Source organism: Phoca vitulina, unplaced genomic scaffold (assembly GCF_004348235.1).
Source record: "Phoca vitulina isolate PV1807 unplaced genomic scaffold, GSC_HSeal_1.0 scaffold23, whole genome shotgun sequence".
Lineage (NCBI taxonomy): Eukaryota > Metazoa > Chordata > Mammalia > Carnivora > Phocidae > Phoca > Phoca vitulina.
Genome location: NW_022589726.1, coordinates 1,974,047 through 1,998,225, shown reverse-complemented (window position 1 = coordinate 1,998,225; position 24,179 = coordinate 1,974,047). Strand labels below are relative to the sequence as shown.

Genomic DNA, 24,179 nt, shown 5'->3' with positions numbered 1-24,179 from the left:
CCAGCTGAAGAGCTGAACACAGTGATTCCACCTGGGCAGATGTTGTCACAGATAGCAGACTGACACCTGTTTTAGGCAATTGCCTAAGAACGCTTTGGGCCTCTTGTCCAGTTTTCTTCTTCTTGGACTCATTTCCTAGCTCTAGACTTTTTTTTTTTTTTTCCATCCTCTGGAGTCTGCCTCTGATAGCCTCAGATTTTATGGCCTCTGAATCACCTCCTACCATTTTGGTTTTAGGCATGTTTGCAGGTTTTGGGTTTTGTTTTGTTTTATTTTGTTTTTCATGTTTTCTTCTTTGGCCCCCATGACCCTGATAGCCAAGAGTGGAATTTGTAACTCTGGTCTTGGCCCAACAGAATGCACAACCCCACTCAGCAGCAAGCCTATCCTGTCTCTCTAGGGGAAGAGTGGGAATTCAACCAACACCATGCTTTTAAATGACTTAAATAAATATTTCAAAGAACAACCTGAAATGCATCCATGTGATCAGAAGCATCAGGCAAAGGTAATGTCCGAGTGATGTTCTAAATGGCTAAGTGCATAAACTATATGGCATATTTAATCACTTTTGAAGAAAAAAAATGCATTGAGCCAGCTGAAAAGTAAAAATAATCACATCATAAAAAGTTTCATTATGTGGGAATGAAAATCTTACCTTATGTTCAAAACATAACTCATGAATGCATATTATACTAAAAGTGGTCATTATTTCTCTTTGGTTGTACAAAGTGGATACAGGTGAGCAGATTCATCAGGACATCTGCCACACTTAAATAATCACATTCATTAAAGTGCTTTAGAAAAGGAATGATTATTAATAAAACCTCCCCCACTTAATATTTACCCCCGGGGCTATTATTTCTAAAGGTATTGTGATTAAAAAAGAATAAAAAATTTTGGACAAAGACTAAGACGCTTTTCCAACTCTGCCCAGAGCTGGCAGAGCCTCTTTAAATAATGCAAATACCTGTGCCGAAACATCACCGTCTCCAGAAATTCTCTTTCTACCATCCATCACCGTCATGATGTTTTCATCAGCTGCTTCTAATGATTTTGTTGCTGATTCTGACTTGAAATTTTAAGGAGATGGATGAATTGATAAATGGATGAATGAATGCATGCTAACTTAAAACTGTCTTGTTCTCAGTGGATGGAAGTCACTCAGATAGCACTGATGGGAAATGTGAGGAAGGAGAGTGCTCTTCTTTGCCCAGATTAATGCAACTCTGTAGTGTTATAACTCAGTGATTCCAAGTGATGGGAGACAGACAGCTGCAGTGAATGCTAAGGAATTTAAAATAGTTCACAGTTTAAGTTACATGGCTAGAAAATGTAGTTAGGAGTGTTTGACTTTCTAGCCTTATGGTTTTATTTTCCCTGTAAGTATAACTTTAAACTTTATGTGAACAAAAGTAATGAATTGAAGTGGTTAAAAAAAATCTGAAAAGTTTTCATGTTTTCTTCTTTGGGCCCCATGACCCTGATAGCTAAGAGTGGAACTTGTAACTCTGGTCTTGGCCCAACAGAATGCACAACCCCACTCAGCAGCAAGCCTATCCTGTCTCTCTAGGGGAAGAGTGGGAATCAACCAACACCATGCTTTTGGTGTTTCCTAATCCAAACTTCTGATCAACAATTTCACTCGTCGATGATAACCATTACGAAAATCTTTTATGTATCTTTTTAAAAATATATGTAAGCAGCTTCCTTTCCAACCAGAGCCCGGCGGAATGGCTCCCGCGAAGAAGGGTGGCGAGAAGAAGAAGGGCCGTTCTGCCATCAACGAGGTAGTGACCAGAGAATACACCATCAACATTCACAAGCGCATCCATGGAGTGGGTTTCAAGAAGCGTGCCCCTCGGGCACTCAAAGAGATCCGGAAATTTGCCATGAAGGAGATGGGAACTCCAGATGTGCGCATTGACACCAGGCTCAACAAAGCTGTCTGGGCCAAAGGAATAAGGAATGTTCCATACCGTATCCATGTGCGGTTGTCCAGAAAACGTAACGAGGATGAAGATTCACCAAACAAGCTCTACACACTGGTTACCTATGTACCTGTCACTACTTTCAAAAATCTGCAGACAGTTAATGTGGATGAGAACTAATCGCTGATTGTCAAATAAAGGTATAAAACTGAAAAAAAAAATATATGTAAGCATAAAGAAGATTATTCTGTTTAGTGTGTGTGTGTGTAAATCCTTTCTTATTTACACTAATGAGATTGCATTAAATATACTGTTATGTACTTTGCTTTTTTCAGTAAATAACATATTTTTTAAAGATTTATTTTAGAGGGAGACAGAGAGAGAGAGAGAGAGAGAGCGTGTGCATGTATGTGCACACGAGTGTGGGGGAAGGGAGGGAGAAAGAGAATCCTCAAGCAGACTCCCCAGAGTACAGAGCCCCACGTGGGGCTTGATCCCCACGACACTAAGATCATGACCTGAACCAAAATCATGACTCAGACACTTAACTGACTGAGCCACCCAGGTGCCCCAATAACATATTTTAGAAATTATTTTATATCAGCCAATCAAGACTTATTTCATTTTTTATATTTTCAAAATGTATTTTAATTATGTTCAAAGCAATGTTAAAAATTAAATTTTACCCTCCTCTTCCCACACTCATATCTAAAAGCAGCAATTTTAAAAACCTTTTTGTTTGTTTTAAATTCCTTTGGTGGTTACTTTCAAGCCACTAAATTATATGAGTGAACTTCTATTATTACCTTTAGACAATCACTATCAACTCCCTTTCATGAAACATGAGTATTTGGTTTATTTATATTGATTTTCTTCCTTCTCCTCTTTTTTTTTTAACTGTCTACAGTTAAAATGTACCTTATGTCTTTTTTACTTTATTGAGATATAATTGACCTATAACATCATGTAAGTTTAAAGTGTACAAAATATTGATTTGAAATACATATGTTGCAATATGATCACTACAATAATTTTAGCTAACACCTCCATCACATCACATAATTACCATTCCTTTTTTGTGGTGAGAACATTTAAAATCTACTTTCTTAGCAATTTTCAAGTATACAATATGGTACTGTTAACTATAATCACAATGTTGTGGTTTATTCATCAGAATTTATTCATCTTCTAGCTGGAAGTTTGTACTCATTGACCAACATCTCCTCACTTTTACACCCCCCAGTTCCTGGTAACCACTGTTCTGCTCTCTATTTATACAGATTTGGCTTTTGTAGATTCCACATATAAGTGATATCACACAGTATTTCTTTTTCTGTCTGATTTATTGCACTTAGCATAATGCCTTCAAGGTCCATCCTTGTTGTCTCAATTGGCAAGATCTCCTTCTTTCTCGTGGCTGAATAATATTCCATTGTAGCTAGACACCACGTCTTCTTTATCCATTCATCAGTTGACAGATTGTTGCCATATCTTGGCTATTATGAACAAAGCTCCTATGAACATGGGAGTACAGATATATTTTTGATATCCTGTTTTCATTTTCTTTGGCTATACACCCAAGTGGGTCTGCAAAAAATAAAAAAAGAAGAAGAAGAAAAACAATCAACAAATGAAAAAACAACTTATGGATGGGGGAAAATATTTGCAAGTCATGTATCTGAGAAGTGGTTAATATCCAAAATACATTTTAAAAACTCATATAATAACAAAAAAATAATCTGATTGAAAAATGGGCAAAAACCTGAAAATATACTTTTCCAAAGAGGACATACAGACGGCCAGCTGGGACAAGAAAGGGTGCTCAACATTGATTGCAACATCAATCAACAGGGAAATACAAATCAAAACCATAATGAAGTATCACCTGACATGTCAGAATGGCTAGAATCAAAAAGACAAGAAAAAACGAGTGTTGGTGAAGATGTAGAGAAAAGGGAACCCTTGTGCACTGTTGGTGGGAATGTAAATTGGTGCAGCCACTGTAGAAAATGGTATGGAGTTTCTTCAAAAAGTTAAAAATAGAACTAGCATATAATCCTCTTTTTTTCCCCTAATTTTTGATACTTATATTAATTGTTTTTGCAACTTTGAATACTATATTTATAACAATTTCTTGTTCTCATGAACTTTAATCTGTATCTGCAATCCCCTTTAGTGCTCTTACCTTTTGAGCGAGAAACGACCCTACAATCTATCCTCCTTTACTTTCATGGAGAAAAAGTTTTGTTGGAATGTGGCTTCCCAGCTATGAACAACAATTGCCAGATAGCTTGGTTCCTAAGTGTTATCATGTGACAAAAATTTTGCTAATATTACATAAGCAGAAATGATGTCTGTTAGCTTCAATATCCTTGCGTGTGAGAAAATCTCTGCCTTCTGTCCTCTTTCCCTTTCCCTGGCTGAAAAGGTGATTTTCAGTGTGGCCTTGGAAACTACATATTGAATATTGCAGAACTGTCATAGGCTTGCCTTCTGAATGACTACATGGAGAAGAACCACTTAGTGACCAGGAACTTTGAGTGTGACATGAGAGGAAAATAAGCTATCTCTTTAAAGCCATGGCATGTGGAAGTGTCTATGCAATAATATCTTAGCTTTTTCTTCTAAGAAATAAAACCTTTCCTGTGCCCATAATTTCCCCACTTTCCATCAGCTATACTGTGTGGAGCATATATAATCAATGCTATCCATGCCCATATCCACTTGTCCCTCACTGTGCCCGCACATACCACAGCGCCCTCCTGCAGGTTCCTGCCACTTTAAATCTCAGGGCTTCTCAATTTACATTCAGGGCCTCTGGAAGTACCAGGGGAACTAGCAACACGGGAGCAGTCCCTAGCCAATGATGGATTGGAGATCAAAAATAAATACTCCAGCTTTCCTCTCCATTGGGAAGGACGAATTTGAGCCATGTTTTACATTGTCTCCAAAAGTTCTCTCCAGCGAGATTGCATTTTAGTTGCCCATCACAGTAACTTGCTTAATAACACACTCTTTATTTGGCTTCCTTTCCTTATTTCCCTCTTTCCCCTGCTAGTACTTTTTGGGCACAACTCTCAAATAAGCTGCTTATCCTCAGGTCCTTTCCTTAGGGTATATAGGGTTTGCTGTTGAGAAACTCAACATAGTACCAGAAGTTGACCCCTTGATGTGAGATTCTGGAATTGGAGAGCTTATCAGTCAGAAGGCAGTAAGAACTCTCTCACCAACTCTCCCTAAGCGCACAGTGATGGCCTCTTGCGGGGTTCCTTAGGCTTAGTTAGTGAAGGAGCAAACACCTGGGCCTGGTTCAGGGAACACTGATATGTTGGCACAAGTGGAAAAAGAACTGTTGTCACACTACCACTGAGAAGTAGCTCTGCAGGACAGCAGTGAGGGAAAGGCCTCCCAATGGGCACAACTTCATTCGGTACAGCTGGTCATAAACCTTTGAAAGGAAGAGAGTGATCTGGGGTAAGCAAACTTCTGGGAAGTGTGCTTCATAGCTTGGTAACTGATGGATGCATACCCCAATGTGCCTAGCATCATGATTACTAAAGCTCTTCCCTGTGACAAATTGTGATAAGGCACAGGGGGAAGGGGTTGCACTAGGGCTTATGTTATAGCTCTAGCTCTTGTGAGACACGAGGAAAAGAATTAGTATATGAATCCTGGAGTCAATTTGCTATTGCTAGCTTCCATAGAAGTCCTGAAGGAAGAATATACAATGCTCAGGTCAGCGACCATATAACAAAGGGATTGTACAAAAGCCAGAAGGTCTCCATGGTGATAAGAAAGAGAATCTCAAATCTTGACGGGGAGGGGCTAGGATCTGCTGAAAAAATCAGGTCCAATACCTGAGTTTCAGAGTGGCAATGTCACATAGGAGGTTGAGTTACCCGTCTTCTTACATCAAGACCTGAGATGGAAGGAGTGGGACCCTTAGAGCTGGATGAAGATATTTGGGTAAGTAGACTTGAGCTCAATTTCCCATATTTCCCTGGATATTCTAGGTTAGCTGCAGTTCCATATTCCCCTCTTTGCAAGAGGAGAAAGCCTCTCCTGGCCTTCCTCAGGATCTTGCCCTGCCTCCTGTCATTGCCTTTAGACCAGTAAATAGGGTTGTCTCAGCTTGGCCTCCGAAGTGAAGAACAGATCCTCCTCAATATGTTTATGTCCCCATAAGCCCACCATAAGTTGAAAATATCATAAGTTGAAAATGTATTCAATACACCTAACCTGCTGAGCATCATAGCTTAGCCTGACCCACCATAGAATAGCATGCATGGGGGAAAGGAGAAATATCTAGATCTTTTGAGATCACTTAGATACAGGTTCTGAACTGGCACTCATACCAGAAGACCCAGACATCAACTGGCCACCTTGTGGAGAGGGATATATAGAGGCCAGGTTATAAGTGAAGTCCTAGTCCATGTTCACTTTACACACCTGCAGTGTAGTCATTTCTCTGGCCCGGGAGGGAATATTCATGTTGGATAGACTTGTTAGATGGTCAAGACCTCACATTGGTTTCTTGACCACAGCTCTTGGTCGCCTACCATTGTAGCAATAACTCTAAACTCACAGGTACATCCTCTTTGAGAATTCCTTAAGGCCAGCAAATGGAGCTGCAAAACAGCTGGGCCTGGATCATGGATGGATTGTTTGATATGTTGGTGCAAAGGGAGAAAGGACTGACACCACATTATTACCACTAAGGGTGGCCCTGGAAGATAATGGTGATGGGAAAACTCTCCTAGTGGACGGAACTTCATTCGGTACACCTTGGCATCAACTTTATGTGAAGAAGGAACAGGTGGTTCAAGACACACAAACTCCTGGAAGTGGTGCATAGCTTTGCAGGGTGTTCAGGGATCTGAAAAGTGTAAGGGCAGAAGATTGGACAAGATATGGGGAAGAGGCATGCAGATGGAGACATGTGGGAGTGACACAAATGTTTGCAGTTCTTTTGTGTTTTATGACAATTCTTACTACAGAGTATCAGTTTCAGAGAAGCACTCGAATCAGATGGACATAATTATTTGTCTAGTATATGTTAGCCTCTATTTTTCCACCTTACTATTTGCATGATTGGCTCATGAACAGAGAAGCTGTGTTGGCAGGGGGTTATCTATGGGCCTAATAGCATGAATTCTTTTTCAGCAAGGTAATCTACTGTTGACTATCTGACCAGTCAGCCAGACTCATATTATCATGTCATCTGAGAACAAGGTCAATTTTATTTATTTTCAATCCTTATTCTTTTTATTTATTTTTTCTGTCTTATTGTATTAGCTAGGAGCACTAGTATGATAAATAGAAGTAATGATAGCCTGTAAAGGCAGCCTTGTCTTAGTCTGAATTTCTAGCAAAAAGATTCAATATTTTACCATGTTTGAAATACGCTTTTTTGTAGGTGCTCTTTTTCATTTAAAGAAGTCCCCTTCTATTCTTAGATTGCTAAGTATTTTTATCACTAATGGGTATTCAGTTTTATCAAGTTTTTTTTGCATCTATTAAGATTATTTTTTCTCTATTATGTTAATGTAGTGAATTACATTCATTTGCTTTTTTAAATTTAAGCAAACCTTATATTCTGAGAAAAAATAAAAAACTGGCTTTGGTATAGGATCTTGTCTGTATATAATGACATTTGATTGGCTAATATTGTGCTTAGAAATTTTTTTTTTCCTTTTGAGAAAGAGGTTGGCCTGTAACATTGTTTTTTTGTAATATCTTTGTCAGCTTCTGGTAACAAGGTTATTCTGTCCTTATCAAGCCAGTTGGAAAATGTAAATTCTTCCTTCCTCCCTGCCACTCCCCCGCCTTACCCTTGACAAACTTTGTGTGAGATTTGTTTTATTTATTCTTTAAATATCTATAAAAATTCTCTGGTGTGGCCATCTGAGCCTGGATTTTCTTGTGGGAAGATTTTTAATTACAAATTCTATTTTTTCATATTCAATTAATTATATCTTATAAGATCAGGCCCTGGTCACTGAAACTGCTCATTCAAATTATCAGTGAACATGGAAACAGTGAGAAGCAACTTGCTGAATGCCCTGAGTCCTAACAAACTCCTTACTGCCCCAGTGTCTACATAAGAATAAGATCAATTACTCCTGCCAATGTAGTCACACCTTTATCTGCCGGCTGTTCTGCTGGCATGAGGAGCCCAAAATGCCTGGGTAGGCAGCTTTAGGTTTAAATTCAGTTGAACATTACTGTGTCCTTGGTTGGAGTTTCCACCCCACTCCACACCCTACTCAGGTACCAAGATATTTAGTCTGTTAGAGACTAAATGGCAGGGACAGAAAGCACAAATTCTCTAAGTGGATAAATAGGAGTCATGATGAGTTGAAGACATTCTACTTCCACCATTTGTTTCACAGGCCCGTATCTTTTAGCTATTTACCCTACAGTCTCATTGATTTGAAGTATGTAGTACAACTTGAAGGACAATGCTCTAATACTATGGAGTGTCTTCTCCAAGCTGACACTCTATGTACACTTTTGAGAGTCCCTTCCAACATTCTTCTATAAGATCACCTGACCCATCAACTCCATGGTCAAATGCCCCTTGTTATACCTCCTTAATCCCAGAGTGAGTCCTGAATCCTAGAGAGTGGTATGTAGGCATCCCTCAACACTAAATCAGACACTCTGTGAACCCCTTGACAATTCTGCTAGCCGAGGCTCTATTGGCAGTGATACATATCAATCTCAGGAAAGATGAATTACTGTCAATATAATCAACTAGCCATCAAGTGACTGGTTGCATTCCCAAAAAGATGGTACTATATTGAGAATTTAGTGTTAAGTTCTATGGCTGACTGGTCAGATAGTCAGCAGTAGATTACCCTTGCTGAAAAAGAATTCATGCTATTAGGCCCATAGATGGCCGTAGCTTAGCATACTTAAGATGTTGCCAGCATAGCTTAAGAAAATCTTATAAGAATATTCTTCACACCAGTCAGAATGGCTAAAATTAACAAGACAGAAAACAACAAATGTTGGTGAGGATGTGGAGCAAGGGGAACTCTCTTACACTATTGGTGGGAATGCAAGCTGGTGCAGCCACTCTGGAAAACAGTATGGAGGTTCCTCAAAAAGTTGAAAATAGAGCTACCCTATGACCCATCAATTGCATTACTAGGTATTTACTCCAAAGATACAAATGTAGTGATCTGAAGGGGTATCTGTACCCCAATGTTTATAGCAGCAATGTCCACAATAGCCAAACTGTGGAAAGAGCTGAGATGTCCATTGACAGATGAATGGATAAAGAAGATGTGGTATATATATACAATGGAATATTACTCAGCCATCAGAAAGGATGAATATTTATCATTTACATTGACATGGATGGAACTGGAGGGTATTACGCTGAGCGAAATAAGTCAATTAGAGAAAGACAATTATCATATGGTTTCACTCATATGTGGACTATAAGAAACAGGACAGAGGACCATAGGGGAAGGGAGGGAAAACAGAATGAGAAGTCATCAGAGAAGGAGAAAATGCATGAGAGCCTCTTAACTATAGGAAACAAACTCATGGTTGGTGGAGGGGAGGTGGTGGGGGGATGGGATAATTGAGTGATGGGCATTAAGGAGGGCACGTGATGTGATGAGCACTGGGGGTTATATGCAACTGATAATTTATTGAACACTACATCTGAAACTAATGATGTACTATAAGTTGGCTAATTGAATTTAAACTAAAAAAAAGAATACGTCCATTTTTATCTAAACTTTCAAATTTTTGGTATGATTTTATAATATCTTTCTAATATTTGTAGAATCTATAATGATGTAATTATGAATTCCTGATTTCGTTATTTTTTTAGTTATTTTTAAATTGATTTTTACAAGTTTTTATTTAATTTTTAAATCTGCATTTTGAAATGCAACTTCTTCAGTTCCATTCATTTTTGCTATTATCCTTTTTCTAACTTCTTGAGAAAAATACCTAAGTCATTGTTTTGAGCCCTTCTTTTTCATGTATGAATTTAAGGCAAATTTTTTTTGAGCATGATTTTATCTTTTTTCTCCAAGTTTTGATGTTATATTTCCATTATTATTCATTTCAAAATGATTAAAAAGTTTCCTAGTGATGTCCTCCTTGACCCAAGGATTATTTAGAAGTATATTGCTTTATGTTTAAATATTTGGTTTCTGGGTATCTTTTTTAAATTGAATTTTAACAGTTTCACTATGGACTGGTCACAAAATTTGCATGATTTCAATCCTTTGAACTTAATTATATAGTCCAGTTTATGGTCAATTTTGGTAAATGTGCAGTTGAAAATAAAGTGTTTTCTTCAGTTCTGGATATAGTGACCCAAATATGATGCTTAGGTAATTTCTTAATTTCATTGTTCAAATGATCTATATCTCACCTGTTTTTGATTTTTGTTTTTGTTTTGCTTTGTTTTGTTTGATTAGCTTATTCTGTCAGTTTCTGAGAGAGGTGTATTAAAATTTCCCAGTTCAATTTTGGACTGTTCTTTTTCTTTCCATTTTTGCTCTGTGTTTTTCAGATTATATTATTACTTGCAAACAAATTGTTATATCTTCCTGATGAGTTGCCTCTTAATGTTATAAAAAAAAAAACCCTTTTATCTATCAATAGTTTTTGTCTTTTTTTTTTAAGATTTATTTATTTATTTTAGAGAGCAAGAGAGGGGGAGAGCGGGCAAGTGGGGGGACGGGCTGAGGGAGAAGGAGAGAATCTGAAGTGGGTTCCCCTCTGAGGGGGGTCCCCCTCCCCTACTCAGGGATCAATCTCATGACCCTGAGATCATGACCTAAGCCAAAATCAAGAGTCAGATGCTTAACTGGCTGAGCCACCCAGACATCCCATCAATATTTTTTGTCTTTATGTCTACTTTGTATGATACCGATATCACTACCCTCATTTCCTCTGGTAATGTTTTCATCCTCTTAATTTTCCCATCATTTTACTTGGAACTTTTATGCATTTTTATATTTGAATTTTATCTCTTACTGAGCATATAGTTTGCATGTTTTTAAAAATCAAGCCTAACAATCCTTGTCTTTTAATTTTTTAGTCAAATTCACTTAAACTATTGATTGATATGTTTCAAACCAAATCTATCAACATACAATTTGTTTGCTATTTGTCCCATCTTGTCTCTATCATTTTCTCTTATTTTCTGGATTAAATATTTTTTTAAATGTTCTACGTTCTACCCCTTATTTGATTGTTATATACTCTTTTACTATTCTTATATTGGTTAACCTGAAGATAACATCATGAATTCTTTATCTATTAAAGTATAAATTATTACTGTGACTACTTCCCAGATAATGTGATGATCATAGAAATCATTAACTACATTATTTCTCTCTCACCTTTTGTTCTACTATTTTCATGCATTTTAATTCTGCATGTATGTTAGTTCCCATTAGACATTATCATTGTAATTTTGTACAGTCAATATTTATTAGGTTATCTTCATAATCACCTTTTCTAGTATTCTTCATCCCTTCCTACCTCTCCATGCTTCTGTCTGAGATCATCATCTTTCCTAAAGATCTCCTTTTGGTATTTCTTTGGTGTAGGTCTATGGGAATGAATTCTTGTAGTGTTTGTTCTTAAAAATATTTTTTTATTTTCACTTTCCAGTGATGTGTGTGTGTATGTTTAGAATACAATATTGGCAGTTATTTTCTTTTAGCAATCTGAATATTTTCCAGTGTTCTGTTTTGTTTTCTTTTTTTAAAGATTTTATTTATTTATTTTGACAGAGAGAGAGACAGTGAGAGAAGGAACACAAGCAAGACGCCTAACGACTGAGCCACCCAGGCACCCCTTCTAGTGTTTTCTGCCTTCTTTTTGTTATCACTTTCACTGTTGTTCTTAGGATAGTTATTCATATATTTTTTGCTCTATATTCTTTTTTCTTTATTTTATGGAATATGAGAATTTTAAATAAAATTTACCCAAGTATTTTATTTTGTATTTTTAAAATGTATCATATTTACTATTTGTAAAACTTTTGAATACCCGGCTTGATGCCTGCAGCCATTAGTGTACCAAATATTGATTCTTCCTATTTTCTCTTTCATCTCCTTCTGTTAATCTTTGTCACCATTTCTATGTATCTCTCATATAATTTTCCAAATTTTCCATCCTTTTTTATTTGCTTAAGTATAGGTGTTTTTTTTTTTTCCAAATCTCTTTTCCATTTCATGAGTTCTCTCTTCTACCATGTCTGATAAGCAACTGAAATAAACATCCATAGAGTTCTTATTCAATGCTGTAATTTTCACTTTACTATATTCAGAAAAATTTAACACTTCTTCTTGGCTGGGAGTGGGGAAAATGTTAGTTTGAAACAAGGCACTCTGCTAGTAAAGAAATGAAAAAATTTAATGAATTTTCAGTATCTATTGAAATAATCATATTTTCCCTTTGACCAACAAATATAGTGAATTGTAAATTTAATCTCTTGATATTTGTGGAAGGATTTTTGCAATTGTGAAATTAATTTGATTTAATAATGGTATACTGTTGCTTAATTCATTGTTAAATTCCCTTTGTTATTAATTTTAAGGTTTTGTACCCATGCACAAAAGTACAATTTATAGTTCTGTGTACTATCATTTTTAGGTTTTGGTTAGCATCTTTACTCTGATTTTGTAAGATAAATTTCCAAGATTTCCTTTTTTTTTTCTTTATGCTTTTGGAAAGTATACATAATAAGGAAGACTAAATAATTTTGCTCATTATTGAAAGTAAGAACAGGGAGCTGTGTTTCTCTACAAGAGGCAATCTCCCCCAGCATGGGATGTTTGCCAATATCTGGAGAAATTTTTGGTTGTCAAAACTGGAGGCCAGGATGCTATTGGAATCAAATGTGTAGGGCTGAGGATGTCACTAAAACACCTTACACTGTACAAAACAGCCTCCCAACAAAGAATTATCCTTGTTGAAATATTGATAGTTCTGAAGTTAGTAAATCCTGCTCTAGAGATAGAGCACTTGGCCCAAATTGTGTGCGTAGTGTGTGTGTGTGTGTGTGTGTGTGTGTGTGTGTGTGTCTTGGGAAAGGTGAATCATGGAAACTTTCCACTTGAGTATAAAAGAAGTAGAGGTAGAGGAAATGAAACAAATGAGGAGACATACTAGAAATAGTATTCTCTGTGAGCAGCATGTGCCAAGATAAGAAAGAATATAATAGTGCACTCGAGAAACTATATAGTTTGATAGATTTTTTACTATTAAAATACTATTAAGATACTAAAATACTAGGGTATTAGGATAGGAGTTAATACTGACAAGAGGTTAGCTAGTGTCAGGTTATGAAAGACCTTGTATCCAATGCCTGAGAATTTGGCAGGAGACACAAAGTCCACATAAAATATTTAAAGGGTTGTAAGTTGGACAGTGACATGATGAGAAGACTTTTTTTCCCCTTTTCTTTTTTGATGTATAATTGATATTCAATATCCTATTAGTTCCAGGTGTATATCATAGTCATTCATTATGTTTATGCATTACAAAATGATCCCCATGATAAGCCCAATTATCATCTGTCACCATACAAAGTTATTACAAGCAACAAAAGCTAAAATAAACAGATGGAATTACAACAAACTAAAAAGCTTTGCATAATGAAGGAAACCATCAACAAAACAAAATGGCAACCTACTGGATGAGAATCACCATAAGCAAAGGGCAGCGACTTTACTGGAGGTGGGCAAGACCAGAATCAAGGAAAAAAAGAAAAGAGGATGTTGAAGTAATTTGAAAGAAAGAAGGTAAGAGAGGTGGTAAAGAGAGAGGGGATCAAAACTTTTGCACATATTAAAATTGTAGAACTGATATATATTCTTTTTTTGGGCATGGTAGGTGTTGGAGGTGAGGGTGGATTTTTGACTAAGAAAACTACATGAATAGTCATGACATTGGATAAGATACAGAACACAGGGGAGCCAGCAGATTGTTCAGCAATATGATCCCTTTCTTGTTTTGTTTATATGGAGGCTCAAGTGGAATTATCCAATGTGTGGTATGATTAAAAGGTCTAGAGTTTACCAGAGAAATCAAGACCGGAAATACGGTTTTAGAAATAGTAATTTAGAGTGGATAAATTCACAAAAAAGAATTGTCGAGGAGAGTTGAGAAGTAGATCTCATTGAACACCAAACCAACACTGAGCATTGACAAAGAAAGAAGGGGAAGCTTCAAGAGATTTTGTGAAGAAGCAATCAGAGGGGCAGGAAGAAAATCAGAGAAGAATGTTAAAACAGAACTCAAGGGAGGAAAATTTTAAAGGGACGTTAATGGTTAATAATATCAAATGTTTTAGAGAGGTCGAATTAGGTAAGAACTATCAAGTACTCCTTAAATATGTAGCACCTAGAAAATCTGAGAGAACAATCCCCGTGATTGACAGATTCAAATTGTAGTGGGTTGAATGGAGGTGAGAAAGTGCTCTGGAGATGTTAACACTGCTATAGAGGAAGAGTAAAGGGTAGTAGTTCCATTAAAGGATTTGGGAATCACCAGGGGAGATAAAAATTGAGCAGAAACAATTGCAAATCTTTGCTACATACATTAGTTTTTTATAACAAAACAATCTTCAGGTAAAATGTTACCTCCTGTCAAGATCTAAGAGGAAACATATCTTATTTCTTTAAGTCACTTGTTTTTTAAATTTACATCTTTAAATTGTGTGTAAAATTTGGCCTTTTGATTGTATTTCTTCTTGGGCTTTGCTAGAAAAATGTGCTTGGAAATAGGTGTTGCTGAATTAAATGCTGCATTTTCAGTTCAGAGATAGCCCATTGTTTTTAATCCATTACACACTGAGAAAAGGAGTAAAAAGGTGGAACATGTAAACTGATGTATTTTTCTACAGCTTTACAAAAAAATTACAAAGCCTGGTTCGATAGCACTTAATTGCAGTATCTCCACAGTAGAATTCAAAAGTTCAAATTTACGTTTTGTGTGTTTTTTTTCTTAAGCTCATAAGAGTGATTACGAGCATGAAGAAAATTCCAATAGGCGGTTTATCATCAATATACATTTAACACAAAATGAATACTGCATTGATAAAACAAAAGTAGAAAAATGCAGTCTTCTCTCAATTACCCATGTGGACATTGTTTTGTGGGTTATTGTCACAGATGTGCATTCCCACCAGCCAACATCACCATGCTCCTGCCTTCCGTCATTGCTTTTCATTGCTTGGAATGTGCTGCTGGGCAAAAAAGTGCATTATCATATTAATATAAGAAACTTAATTAGCAAGATAAATCAGTTCACCATATATGTTCTAAAGGCAGTTGTGAGTATATTTTGCATTATTGATAAAATGTTTTTTTCCCTCTGTGGGTGTGTGTGTCCTGTACGTTTAATCGGTGTGATGCCAGCAGCTTTTACTAGGAGATATAGCTACTGGGAAAGATCACGGGCTGTGAAATTAGGTCATTATTTGTTTTTGTCTGTACCCCTTACTAAACTGTGTGACTTGGGAAAAGTGAACTTAACTTCTCTGGGTATCATTATTCTCAGTTGTAAAATTGAGACCGTGAATAACATTGGGGGGGTTTCGTGAACTGAAAATTAGATAATGCATTCATACAAAATGCTTATCATAGTTCCTAGAACTTAATAGAATAACAATAAATTAAATTTCATCTGCCACGTGTTTTCCTAATTTTACAATATGTCTGCTCTTCCCCATGTAGAGGTTAGAAAAACAGCTCGTCTTCAGAACACTGCAGTGAGTCATGCTCCAGAACCACAGGAATTTTTTTGAAAGCTCTGCGTCCTTTCTTTCTTTCTGAGACTATTATTCTCTATCCCTTGGGGACTAGTTCTTGTCCTGATGCCTGGTTCCTGTTTTCTGCCTCACTACCTAGTTTAATGAAATTGATGCTTGAGTTTTAATACCAGTTTGGCTTAATTCCTGCTCTATCCTTGGTTGCCATCATCTAGATCTGCCTCAGTTCATGCCCTGTGTCTCTCATGTCAGCCCCATCATCACTGCCAGATTTAGTTCCTTGGACTCCAGCCTTAGGACAGCACTACATTTCACTTTTCCAGGAGGGGAGTTTGAATACGAGTATTAATGAAATTCCATAAAGCAACTTTTACCCAGAGAGTCTCATTGTACTGGCTTGCTTCGTATGAGTTTTCAGGAATATTGTACCTACTCATTATATAATTCTCAGAACATGACCTCCATCACCATTTACTTGTGCCTCTCTGTATTATTCAGAATCTCATGAGCAGGTGCTGATTAATAGGAGAAACTTTGAGGAGGACATACTCATTTTGCCTTCTCAATAAATATTTATTGTGCAATTTATATTATGCTAAGGGCACTACATAGTTGTTTATTGGTTCTTAGCTTCACACTTGTTCATTTATTCTCTTCTCTGTACTACTAAAACTAGAAGGCTGCAAACAACATTTTCCAGACTTCCTCAGCAGCTAAGCTCTAGTCAAGTTTTGCCAATGGATACCCTGACCAGAGAGTAAATGGCAGAAAGAAGAGAGATGACATTTTGGTTTTGACTCCAGCAGGAACATACTAGTCATATCTGAAGAGTTAAAGGAGTCCAGTATAGCTGGAATAGAGAATGAAATAGGGGAAGAGGTATGGAAAGACTTCTTATTGAGCAGGCACCAAATCATGTACTCAGGGCCATGAGGGTGTTGGTAATGGCTTTGGATTTTATTCAAAGTATAATGGGAAGGCATTAGAAGCTTTAGAACAGAAGACTGATATGGTATTTTATGCATTAAAAGAGCAATTGGCCGCTTTGTTAGAAAATAGTCTATAGGGATGTGGAAGCAAGAGCTTATCAAGGAGATCAATTTGGAGGTTGTATTGCTCAGGCTAGATAATGACACATGCAAAATGTGCTGTGGTTTGAGGCAACTCTCCATGTAGTATTATAGGTTCCTTCAATTTTATGGCATCTCCCCATCAGCAAGTACTTCTACAGTTGATAAAGGAAGGAACGTGAGATCGAGAGAGTCAGCGGATTACAAAGAAGTGACTTCATCTGAAAATGAAACAAATCATAATCTGCATATAGTTCTTTTGCTGGGCAAATCACAGCAGGTAGACAAAAGCACAGCTTCTTTGTACACACAGTAGACCAGAACAAGATATTGGCTAACATGTGTTTTCCACAGAGGGTATTTCAGTAATCTAGAGGAAGGATAATGATAGATGACAGTGGAAATGGTGGGAGATGGTCAGACTTGAGATGTATTTGGAATGCATTCTTACAACAGAATTGAAAGATATGCTGATGAATGGGAGGTGGGATGTTAGAAAAATGGAATAGTCAAAGATGACTATGAAGTTCTAGACAGGCATAATGAATGAACAGAGGTGCCTTTTACTGTGACAGGGAACCTTGAGGAATTGCAAGTTTGGATATGTCAAATTTGAAGTGATGATTAGGCATTCCAAGTGGAGATGTCATGAGTCTAGAACTCTTGGGAGAGGATTAGGCTTGAAACATAAATTTCTGAATCAACAGTGGTCCAGGGCCTTTAAACAAATAGACAAGAGGATGACTACTACAGGGCCAGACAAATAATTGGATTTGAGAGGTCAGTGAAAAGGAAAGATGTTGAAAATGATAGGACTTTTTTTATAGCCACCAAATAAGATGATAATGGTTTCAATTTTAATAGTGAAAAAAGTAGGAAGAACAATGTAGGGTTAAGAAAATGTATTCATATTTGAACATTCAGAATGAGGGCTCTCTGGATGTTGGGATCATTGAAGGAGAGAGAGTGAAACAAAATGTTGGAAAAAATCTACACTTAGAGAGGAAGAAAATTTAGAGAAATGTTCAGTGAGGCAGAGAAACCAGTCACAAGTTGTCATAGAATCAAGAGAGCTGAGAGCTTCATGAAGGAGGAGGTGGTTAACAGTGTCAAATGAAGCAAAGTTTGAAATCTATAGCAAAAATATAGAGTTTGGCTTATCTGATAACTCATGGTTTTGAATTATCTCTATTTCCTTGTCCCCAACTCAGCTGACTTTAGTCATCCCAAGTCAAGGTGATTTCTCTGTGTTCTGAAGATTTCTATTTCTATTCTCCTAGAATTGCCTAGTTATTCAGAGATTGAGAAGGAAAAGGACAGAGTTGACTTTTTGCTGTTTTATGGAAAAGAATTTTAGTGAATAATAAATAATAATATTTACTGAGTTCATACATGCCAGGCTGTATTCTATTTACCTTATATGTATTATCTTATTTAATATTTACAACAATCTCTGAATTAAAAAAATTTCTTGATCACACATCCTCTTTTAGTCACTATCCTTTTTCCTTTTTTCCTTTGTAGCAAAATTTCCTGAAAAAGTTGACTAAGAACTATTGTCTCTTGTTCCTCCTTTTCTGTTTTCTCTGGAACCCATCCCAACAGGGCTTTTGTCCCCACCATTTTACCAAAATTCCTCTTGCACAGGTCAACAGTCATCTCTTTGTTACCAAATTCAGTGGTTACTCCCCATTACTCATCTATTGATAGCATTTGAAACATTTTATTTCCTAATCCTCTGGAGTTCTCTAAGTGCTCCTCCTTCTTTACTAGCCATTTCTTCTCAGCATCCTTTCCTGGTTCCTATGATCTTCTCTAACTTCAGATGTTGGAATTCCTTAGAGCTCAGTTCTCAGACCCATTATCTATCAACACAACTACCCAGAGAATGTTATTCAGTGTCATGACCTCAGATAATAGCCATACACTGATTGATTCTAAGTTTATATTCCTCTGTGACAAACTTCAGACTTCTGTAGGAAACTACCTACCAATGGGCATCTTTAATATATCATGTTCTTAATATATAACTATATATTAAAAATAATTAGTATATTATATATAATATTACATATTAAAGACATAATATATTGATATGTAATATTATGTCCTTAATATATATTATGTCCCTTAACTTCTCCACCAACAGTACTCCTCTAATTGTCATTTCAGTAGATGGCAATTTCGTCCCTCCATACGCTAAGGCAAAATACCTTCTCTTTCCTATCTCATAGTCAATATGTTAGTAAATTCATTTAGGTCTTTCTAATTATATCTAGATTCTGATCATTTCTCAGCATGTCCACAGAGCTACTGAATTAGTTGGAGCTATAATTATTTCATTTCTTAATCTCTCTTACATTTCTATTCATTCTTTCCTATAGTCCTTTGCAACATATAAGTCATGGCTAGTCTATAAAGCAAAAATATTTATGTCATTGCTTTAGAGGACATACTCCAATGGCTTCTCATCTCACTTAAGGTAATAATCAAAATCCTTACCTTGACTCAAGGCTCTATATGATTTGTTACCATCCCACTCACTGTCTCCTACCTCTTGAAATTCACCTTCTCTTACTATCTCACATTGCTGAGTCCTCATTAGCTTCCCTGCTACTCTTCATACACACCACACATGTTCTTGGCTCAGGCCTTTTCTTTTCCTATTCTTTGCCTAGAATGATATTTTTTTTCCAGAAAATCTACATGGCTTGCTCTCTGACTTCCTTTAGATCCCATCTTCTTAGTGACATCTTCTTTGACCACCTTTTCTAAAATATTGACAACCTCCCCAACCTCCTGTACTTTCACTTTATTCTTTTATCCTATATTATTTGTTTTTATCACACCTTGACTAATTATATCTTTATTTATTTATTATCCTTCCCCCATGTGAGTTCTATGAACTCATAAATTATGCTTTGTTATTGCTATATCCCTGGTGCCAACAACAGTCCATGCTACCTAATATTACCCTCATTTACTGACTAGGCTCAGAAAGGTTTAAGGGCATTGCCCAATTTGTTAAGTGGTGGAGCTGGAACTCAAGTCCAGAAAGTTTGCATCTGGAGTCCATGCTTTCTTTAAGTATGCTGAACATTCACAGACACTTCCAACTTCTACCCAGCTCTCTGAATCCACCCACAGCATTTCTAGCAATTTGTGTTACCTTTCACGGGTACTTTTTGTCTGATTTTAGTCTGATTTATTTTAGTCTGATTTTATTTATACACATGAATTCATGGCAGCAAGACACACAGTGAAATCATCTCTTGTCCCCAGGAGCCACTCCAATCATCCCTGAGCAGTATTCTATTGCCTATAGGGAAGGATTCACTATCAACACAAATAATTAAGATTTGACAAATTTCCAATAGAACACAGAGAAGATACCCTTATCAGTTTGGCTTGTAAAAATGAGAAGTAATTAGATAATTGGAAACAACTATGATGAACCATAGCATCTGAGACCTCAAGAAAAATAAATTGAATAAATTGAATAAAAACTAGGAAAACTGATATAAACCATCTTGGCACTGTTATTATGAGGATTCTAGAAGAAGAAAAAGGGTCGTAAAAGAATTGAAAATAGACACATTTATCTCTTTAATTTTAGCTGAGGGACACCCAGGTGGCTCAGTCTGCCTTTGGTTCAGTTCATGATCCCAGGGTCCTGATATCAAGCCCTGAGTCTGGCTCCCTGCTCAGTGGGGAGTCTGCGTCTCTCTCTCTCCCTCTCCTTCTGCCCCTCCCCCTGCTCATGTTCGCGCTCTCTCAAATAAATAAATAAAATCTTTAGAAAACATAATTTTAGCTGTAAATTTGCTTAACCAGATTTTTTTTTAAATAAAATCATCTTAAAAGGCAGACATTCATGGGATAATTTGCTACTTAATATTTTGTATGTGCATCAGCTTTCTTGGTGAATTGAAAGATTGTATGAGAAAATGCCAATGTAAAATGCTTTAATAAAAAAATAAACCCCACCCTCTCATATATGTACACAAACAAATAACAAAGTAAGCACATCCAAGTCACTATATATCCAAGAATCTATATTAAAATTTTCTTTTTAAAGATGTTTTAAAATTTATTTATTTGACAGAGAGATAGCACAAGTAGGCAGAGCGGAAGCCAGAGGGAAAGGGAGAAGCAGGCTCTCTGCTGAGTAGGGAGCCCGATGCGGGGCTCAATCCCAGGACCCCGGGATCATGACCTGAGCCGAAGGCAGCCGCTTAACCGACTGAGCCACCCAGGTGCCCCAACAATCTATATTATTCTGGAGAAAAATCACATAAATTTTATGTCCCTGTCTACACATCTAAAACTAATCTGTAGTTGAAATGCACGCTTAGAATAAACTAAAAGACCATTTTGTTGGATTTTATATAAATTCCATGAGTAGATAACAGGATGAGTACAATATAAATCAATATGAATAAGAAAATGTTTATATTCACTGCCAACTAACCCTCCTGTCCTGTACTTTAACAACTATTTTCAAAATGCCCTCCATTAAAAAAATAATAATAAACCATCACCGTAATTCTAATGTATGTTTTCAGCCATAGCAAGTCTTTAAAGATTGCTTGGATCTCCAAAAGAAAATAGAAGGGAACATATATTTGTAATACATATTCTTTGCATATAGCAATTCTTATGCCTTAGAATATAAAATGATGGGCCAAAATAAATTCAGTTTACAGAATAGAGGGAAAACATTTCAAATAGATTTATCAAAAATGCATTCAAGGGACCCTAGGTGGCTCAGTCGGTTAAGTGTCTGCCTTCAGGTTAGGTCATGATCTCAGGGTCCTGGGATCAAGCCCACATCCAGCTCCCTGATCAGCAGGAACCTGCTTCTCCCTCTCCCTCTGTCTGCTGCTCCCCCTGCTTGTACTCTCTCTCTCTGTCAAATAATAAATAAAATCTTGAAACAAATTTTAAAAAATGCATTCAAAATATACACTTGCCATTAAAACTGAGAAAAAATTATCTTTACAATTATTTTTTATTTTTACTTGTTAATATATTTTGAATTTATTGTAAATCTGGAGCTTACCACTGAAGAAATTCCCATCTATTAATTCACAAAGGAACTTCTGAGGACAAGAATGTCAGGTCTATCTTTACCTATATGTATGCATATATAAAGATGCAGAGATAATCTGCTCCGATAACAAGAAAAGTTAGTCTTGAATACCACTGGACCATTAACTGCATGATGTTGCAATATCATTTAAAGAATTTCTCCATTTGGAACAATATAATTGCTCAGTCGGGGTACTGTGGTCAGCCAGGAGATATAAGCTATCTGAATACTTGTATTTTTTCAAATATTTCTATCTTGTTCATTGAAGTCTGCATCCATTAGAAAGTTAGCCACAAAATACATACTACCTGCTGTTAAGAAGCTTAAATTGCCTTGCCGTGCTATTCTATGACAAATAGATAAGCAAAAAAAAAAAAAAGGCAAAAAAGACCACTTATGAAAAGCAGATTAAATGAGTACATGACATAAAGGAAATTCAAAACATCTGTGGAAAGTGAATGCAAATATTCTTTTTACTAAAGCTTAGAAGAGGAGAAGACTTTTCCATATTCAAATACAAATTACGAGGGGAATCCAGAAGATTCTGCAAGAAGAAACTTTTTTTTTTTTTTTTTTTTTTTTAGCATTCCCAACATTATGGTTAGAGAAAAACAGATTTTTTTTAAACAAAACTATTAAGTATTTTTTGGCTAAACAATCCAAATATAATTCACTTCTGACCAAGTGAAAAGTCAAACAGTATTACTTAATAACATAAATTTCTTTTCAATTAATTTTCTCTTACTATTTTTAAGGCTGTGTTAAAGAACAGCAAGTTGAGTTGAAATTACATTTCTAATGGCCCTAAATCCTTTTTTGAGGAACAATGTGGGTATTAATCAACAAAACAATATACTTCTTGCCTTTTATAAAAACTCTTTTGGCCTTTACAAAGTAATTTAATAATAACTCAGTTTGCATACGTTATAAAGTTTTCATATCATGGCTTCCATTTGATCTATGAGCCACTGTAAGTAGCTTCCAGTAGGAAAGAATGGTAAGATGCCTTATGGGTAAGTCACAAAAACAAACCAGGGATCTACTTTTGTCACTCAGGGGCAGTATACTGCCAGGATTTTCCTAAGGCTAGATAGAGCTGGAAGCATTATTACCCAAGTGAGGCTATAAGCACATCAAGTTAAGTCAAAGTAAGGGTGGCTTGGAGGGACAAGAATACTCAGCGGCCCAGAAAGGAATGAGTGGGTAAGGCCATGGGCTTTAATGTCAGAATGTTCTGGGTGTAAGTCTTGGGTTCACTTCTCACAAGCTATGAGATCTTCTAGCCTCTAGGTCTCAGTTTTCTTCTTGGTAAAATGGGCTTAAAATTGTATTCAAGCCACAGAGTTGTTGAACGGATTCCATGAGATAATATGCGTTCAGCAACGATTACCATGCTTGGTACAGTGGTTGCTTGCTTGTGGTGGTCATTATTATATCATCATCGTGACATCATCATCATCATCATATCATCATTATCATCATAGAGTGAGAAGAGAAGCTAATAAGCAGAGAATTTGTGAGGAATGAGGTGTAGCAGCACCAAATAAATGCAGTTCAGGAAATGAAGTTGGTGAGCTCTGGGCAGGAAGTGGGTGTTTCTGTCATGCAGATCTCAGCGGGAGCTGCCAGAACAGGACATTTCCTTAAAGGCACTGCTCCAGGCTGAAAGCATACCAGGAGGAGTACACATAGTCCCAAATTGTCATCCACACTACCCAGCTGAAACTGATCATTACATACAGACCCTTTTGGGGCATGTGCTGACCATTGTGTGTCAGAAAATCTTGTGTGATTTAGACACTAGCTCAAAATATGACATCAAAACACTGTATTAAATTGGAACGCACAGGAAAGAATGATGGGGAGGGACAGCAGTTAATTTTGTTTCTATGTAGCAATCCAACCTACCTTCTTCTATGGCTGTTGTATTAAAACAGCTTATTCAGCTTCCTCAAGAAGTAGGGGCAGGATAAATTAAGAAGACCCCTCATTAATACGCTTGGAAATATAGCAAGTACTAAAGCTGTATGGGTTGATTTAAAACTTTCCTAAAAAGTAGGTTGTCAAGAGTAAGACAAGTAGCAACAGGTTAACTAAATTTTATTCACTTGAGAGGCCATATGGGCACACCACTAGTAGGGTACATAGAGAAAAGAGTGGTAAAAGAGTTTCCTAGGGATAGCTCCCGGCAATATGGCATGGCTGGCTATGAGATGCTGGGGCCAAAGCCACAGGGAACAGAGTAAATTAAATTATGTCACTTTTCTGCTCCAAAGCTTTCAAAGGCTTCCTCTTTCACTTAAAAATAAAATTCTACTCCTTACAATGGC

The 24,179-nt window shown here is 36.6% G+C and overlaps 1 protein-coding gene across 1 annotated transcript; it reads left to right on the top strand.

The window, feature by feature from the left end:
- The first annotated feature begins 1,709 nt into the window (after nt 1-1,709).
- Nucleotides 1,710-2,149, top strand: LOC116642486 (60S ribosomal protein L31-like). Its single transcript, XM_032420938.1, has one exon. It carries the CDS (start codon nt 1,731-1,733, stop codon nt 2,106-2,108), a length of 378 nt encoding a protein of 125 aa, XP_032276829.1. The 5' UTR covers nt 1,710-1,730; the 3' UTR covers nt 2,109-2,149.
- Nucleotides 2,150-24,179: the final 22,030 nt, after the last annotated feature.

Bases quoted from the DNA above. Each gene is read 5' to 3' on its own strand.
- LOC116642486 (XM_032420938.1), top strand. From the start codon at position 1,731: ATGGCTCCCGCGAAGAAGGGTGGCGAGAAGAAGAAGGGCCGTTCTGCC.